Source organism: Macrobrachium nipponense, chromosome 2 (genome assembly GCF_015104395.2).
Source record: "Macrobrachium nipponense isolate FS-2020 chromosome 2, ASM1510439v2, whole genome shotgun sequence".
NCBI lineage: Eukaryota > Metazoa > Arthropoda > Malacostraca > Decapoda > Palaemonidae > Macrobrachium > Macrobrachium nipponense.
Genome location: NC_087201.1, coordinates 77,156,016 through 77,162,015, shown reverse-complemented (window position 1 = coordinate 77,162,015; position 6,000 = coordinate 77,156,016). Strand labels below are relative to the sequence as shown.

Here is a 6,000-nt window from a genome sequence, read left to right as displayed (position 1 = left end):
TTACTACCATATATTAGATCTGATGAGACCTCCCCAATTATGAGGAGTTTTTTTTTCTAAAAGTCTTTTTTTTGCTAGATATGAATTTTTTCAATATGGTAAAAAAATAAACCCTATAAATCAGGAGAAAAAAATTTAGAAAAAAAAAGACGAAACAAAAATTGGAAAAAAGGGCTTGATTTGATTGTTCTATAATGTCTTTCTGAGTTATATACCAAATTCCAATGTTATAGCTTTAAAACTAAGTGAGAAGATAGATTTTGAAGGTCAATAAGTATAGTTTTGAGATATGGGCGTTCAAAGTTTTCCTTAGTATTTCTATAAAGACAATGTTAATAAAAAATTATTATTATGAATGTATATTTCTTCTTTGTGTATTAATAAACCAAAACTATGTTATTCATCATAATTTAATCATAAATGATGATCCCTTTGCTCATATATCATAGCCTGGGGTACTGCGTTAGGCAAGACGGGGCACTCCTTCCTACGCAACTCTCTCTCTCTCCTTCACTAACTCGGCTTATAACAGCGAATTTTCTTCTTCTGTATGTTAGCGAGATGTTTTCCTTGTATTTTCCTCTTTGGCATGATGAAATTCTTGCCGAAACAAAGATAAACAAACGTAAATGCAAGAGAATGTCAGAGGTGAAACTCGAAGGTGTACTCTCTTTTTACAAAGACAATTTAATAAATCATGATTATTATGAATTTCATATACCATTTTGGGTATTAAAAAACCAAAACTATGTTATTTATCATAAATGAAGATCTCTTTGCTCAAAGATCGTAGCCTTGGACATAGTGTGACGTGTGCTGTCAGGCAAGACAGGGACGTTACTACGCAACTCTCCCCTCTCTCTTCACTAACTAAGCTAATATCGTGTATATTATGATATTCTGTAATAATAATTGAGCGATTTTCTTCATCTGTATGTTAGTGAGATGTTTTCCTTGTCTTTTCCTCATTGGCATGATGGAATTCTTGCCGAAACATAGATAAACATACATAAAAGTAAGCGAATGTCAGAGGCAAAACTCGAACGTGTAGACTACTTGAGGTTTGTGCTCGCACTGAATCATGGTTGAACTTGGTAGCTGACTGAAGTCTCCCTTCTCGACTCGGGAAATGTCTACAGATGCCATTTCTCCCAATTTCTTTGACAATAATTATCAAAATTTACGATAACAGAAGAAATATTGCATTTTCTTGTACGGATCAATGTTTTAGGCTTATTGAGTTGCGTTAACTAATTACCCTGTAACTACGAAAGTAAGAGGAATTTTGGCGAAATATTTTGTATACGTATTCTCAATTGCCATATGAAGCTCCATGAATTTTTCATGACTATAGCATTTTCGCCCTATCCGATACCCCCCATAATATAGGGTTCTGGCCGCCCACCCCTTAAAGTCAATCAGTTGTTTTAACTCACAGAGGTCATAAGTCTTTTCCTCATTGGCATGATGGAATTCTGGCTAACATAATAACATACATAAAGTACGCGACATGTCAGAGCAAAACTCGAACGTGTAGACTACTTGAGGTTTGTGCTCGCCACTGAATCATGGTTGGAACTTGGTAGCTGACTTGAAGTCTCCTTTTTCTTTCCCTTCCTCGACTCGGGGGAATGTCCCTACAGATGCCATTATTCTCCCAATTTCTTATTTGACAATAATTATCCAAAATTTACGATAACAGAAGGAAATATTGGCCATTTTCCTTGTACGGATCAATGTTTTATGGCTTATTGAGTTCAGCCGTTAAACTAATTACCCTGTAACTACGAAAGTAAGAGAATTTTGGCGAAATATTTGTATACGTATTCTCAATTGCCATATGAAGCTCCATGAATTTTTCATGACTGCATTTTTTCGCCCTATACCCCCACATATAAGGGTTATGGCCGGCCCCTTAAAGTCAATCAGTTGTAACTCACATAGGTCATAAGTCGACAACTAGCTGTAGTATTGGTATACTGTATAGTGTAGGCTAGTCTAACATGTATGTGTAGATGGTACTGATTACCTTATGGACACTGATGGAAAAGACAAGAATCCATGACCTCCCAGGGGTAAGTTCTATCTCAATGGGCGTGGAATCTTCACTTCATAAGTTTTCACAGCAACAGAATGTCTGTATAAACTTGAGCAGATTTTTTTTTTTTTTTTCTTGCATTCTCTCTCCTTTCTGCATCCTTCATGCCGCTGACTCGAAAACCTTCACCTCTTCTAAAGGTGAGTATGTCCTTGACTACATTTGCTAACTGGGTACTTCAAGGACATGCAACTCCAAGCATCATCAGAACGTCTTATTCCTTAACAATGACCTCTATTACTATACTTAGAACCTTTGGTTCTACTATCTTTCTCCATTTCCAGAGCTCTCCCATGGCCATTTAACACAATATAACCCAATTCAGTTCATAGTAGCTTAGTAGTCTCCACCTCATTCACTATTTGGATTGAAGTAAAAAACTTTTGACGTAATTTGTTCAAAATAAAAAAATTTCCAATAAAAATTCTCAAAACTTCACCAAGGCCACAAGATAAAATGTTAAAATACCCAGAGAACACTTACTGAAGAAAAAAGAAGAAGAAAAAACCAGATACTTTAAGTGATCTAAACCAAAGACCATTATAAAATATAACATACAATAAAATAATTTTTTGTAGTGCACTATCCTATACAAATAACTTCACTACAGATTATGTACAATCCAAAAATGAAAAAGTATACTATGAGAAAATTTTAAATACATTACGTACCTGGTTTAATGCATTTGGTGCACTGGCAGATCTAGAATGATTACAACCAAATAATTCATTCCTGAGTAAATTCCCATCATATTCTAAAAATGTAAGATGAAGATTTCGAAAGAACTCAACGTGTTTGTTTTTCACCTTTAATTTTTTGGGTGAATTCCAATGAATAGCCTGAAATATACATACATAAATATTATCAAAATAAAATCATGACATATATAATACTGTATGTAGTCAGTTATCATCAATTTAAAAAGGTTTGTTGCAACTCTTCCTTTATTTTGTCACAAGGACACCAAAACAGAACTATCAAGAAATAATCATAAAAATAAAAAAGTTCATTATATATACACTAGTTCCCAACATACTTCTACATATAAATACCTTCAAATCCATCACTTCAAGATAGCAAAGTTCTGAGCGAGTGTTATCAGAAAGCTGAACATTCCATTGGCAGGGAATATTATATACAATCTCTGGATGTTGCTGAAAACAAAAATAAAGAAAACAAATTAGTACTGAAATTTAAATAATTTTTATGACTCCCAAAGCCCTTATTTCAAACTGAATTATACATCTGTATCTCACCTTGATAACAGCATTAATGATATCTTGATCAGCAAGCTGAGTGGAGAAAAGTGTTGTTAAGTCTCTTTCTGCTATAAGTTTCCATTTTTGAGACCAGTTCCTCTGCCTCATGACATCCAGTCGAATAAGAATGACACCTGTATTGTACCTGTATTAAATGAATGAAGGTTATACCAAACATAAAACATTAAATATCACATTTCTGTTACATAAGCCAAGATAACTTTACCATAACATTCATGGTTATGAATTACCTAACCTCTGTCTTTTGCAAGTGAAGGGAAATGTAATACGAAAATATGACTGAGTAATATATGCAAATTAAGAGAGCATATTAAGAGGACTAACAAAATGATTAAGGCATTATTTGATCCTTTAGATCATGGAGACTTACCCAACAAATCTCAAGCTCTATGTCCGTTCATATGCACTATATAAAATGGAATAATCTTCCAAACAGTATCTACTGTAAATCCATTTCAGGGGGCCGGCTGGCTAATGCCATTTTTTAAGGACAGGACTTTTGGCATTTATACCACTTAATAAGGTGACTTAGGACACTTCCAAACCACATATGATTGTTGCCTCTGACCTTCGGTTTTGTGATGCCAGGGTGATTTATGCTAAAAATAACCATTTTTCAAATTCTATCTCCTCATATTTTTGCTAGATATAAATTTTTCATTATGATAAAAAATAAACCCTATAAATCAGGAAAAAAATTGTAAAAAAAAGACAAAACAAAAATTGGAAAAAAAGGGCTTTATTTGATTGTTCTATAATGTCTTTCTAAATTATATACCAAATTTCAATGCTATAGCTTTAAATTAAGTGAGAAGATAGAATTTGAAGGTCAATAAATATAGTTTTGAGATACAGGCGTTCAAAGTTTTCCTTTGTATTCTTATAAAGACAATGTTAACAAATAATGATTATTATGAATGTATATATTTCTTTTTTAGGTACTATTAATAAACCAAAACTATTTTATTTATTATAATTTAATCATAAATGATAATCCCTTTGCTCATATATCATAGCCTGGGGCACTGTGTCAGGCAAGATGGGGCACTCCTTCCTACGCAACTCTCTCTCTCCTTCACTAACTCGGCTTATTACAGCGAATTTTCTTCTTCTGTATGTTAGCGAGATGTTTTCCTTGTATTTTCCTCTTTGGCATGATGAAATTCTTGCCGAAACAAAAATAAACAAACGTAAAAGCAAGAGAATATCAGAGGTGAAACTCAAACCTGACAATGTTAATAAATCATGATTATTATGAATTTCATATTCCTTATTGGGTATTAATAAACCAAAACTATGTTATTTATCATAAATGAAGATCCCTTTGCTCAAAGATCGTATCCTGGGGCACAGTGTGACATGTGACATCATCAGGCAAGATGGGGGCGTTACTTACAACACACCCCTCCCTCTCTCTCTTCACTAACTACGTTAATATCGCGTATATTACGAGGTTCTGTAATCATATTAGAGCGAATTTTCTTCATCTGTATGTTAGCAAGATGTTTTGCTTGTCTTTTCTTCATTGGTATGATGAAATTCTTGCTGAAACAAAGATAAACATACATAAAAACAAGCGAATGTCAGAGGTGAAACGCGAATGTGTACACTACATGAGGCTTGTGCTCGCACTAAATCGTAGTTGGTAGCTGACTTCCCTTCTGCGACTCATGGAATCTCTACAGATGCCATTGCTCACAATTTCTTTGACAATAATGATCAAAATTTATGATAACAGAAGAAATATTGCATTTTCTTGTACGGATCAATGTTTTTGGCTTACGTATTCAGTTGCGTTTACTAAATTACCCTGTAACTACGAAAGTAAGATGAATTTTAACGAAATATTTCATATACGTATTCTCCATTGCCATAAGAGGTTCCATGAATTTTTTCATGACTTTGCATTTTTCGTCCTATACCCCCATATATACAGGTTCTGGCCTGCCCCCTTACCTACTGAAATAAATGGTTATAATTTCAGTTAAAGAATAATGACAATAAAATAAATTTCTGTACATGTTCAGTAGATATAATCAATGTAACTGTTGTACGTACGTATATAGTTCACAGCAGCCACCAATGTAATAATATTTTCTTTTATTCATTACTCAACAGATTGCTGTCATTGAAATACCTCAAAGAAAAATTTTATGCATAGAATCAAATAAGAAAATATTCAAATAATACCTCTCTTATCAGCTCTTCTCTTTACAGCACTTATGTTGGAGGGGAAAATACTGTTCTAACAAACAATCTTTACTAAGTTGAGCTCCCTTGGTACTATGTGTGCTGACTGGCTTAATAAAAATATTCTAGGCTAATTGGTTTACTGATGCTCCAGGGTGTTGAGGGAAGGAAATGGGTAACAGTCACATGAAAGATGGTGTCTGGAATAACGTACAGTTCAATGGCGGAAAAATTAAAACACAGAAATTGGAAATGGTATACATACTAGTATAGTGCAGTACAACATTGCGTCAAGTGTGTTTTCATTAACCTTTGTGTTTACTGTGTTCCCCCAAGTGTTTTTACTGTTACATATAGGCATCATTCAATCCATACTGTGCATACATAATGATATGGATATTTTTTACTTATATATGCATGACTTTTTTTATA

General features: G+C 33.6%; 1 protein-coding gene across 1 annotated transcript in view; it reads right to left on the bottom strand.

Annotated features, from left to right (window-relative positions):
- LOC135220677 (xylosyl- and glucuronyltransferase LARGE2s-like) overlaps positions 1-6,000 on the bottom strand; it is a gene marked incomplete in the record, with an annotated part of 198,997 nt that overhangs the window by 112,880 nt on the left and 80,117 nt on the right. Inside the window, 3 exon segments of the mRNA XM_064258056.1 lie at positions 2,770-2,937; positions 3,151-3,252; positions 3,355-3,502. Of these exon segments, the coding sequence (XP_064114126.1) occupies positions 2,770-2,937; positions 3,151-3,252; positions 3,355-3,502 (418 nt within the window).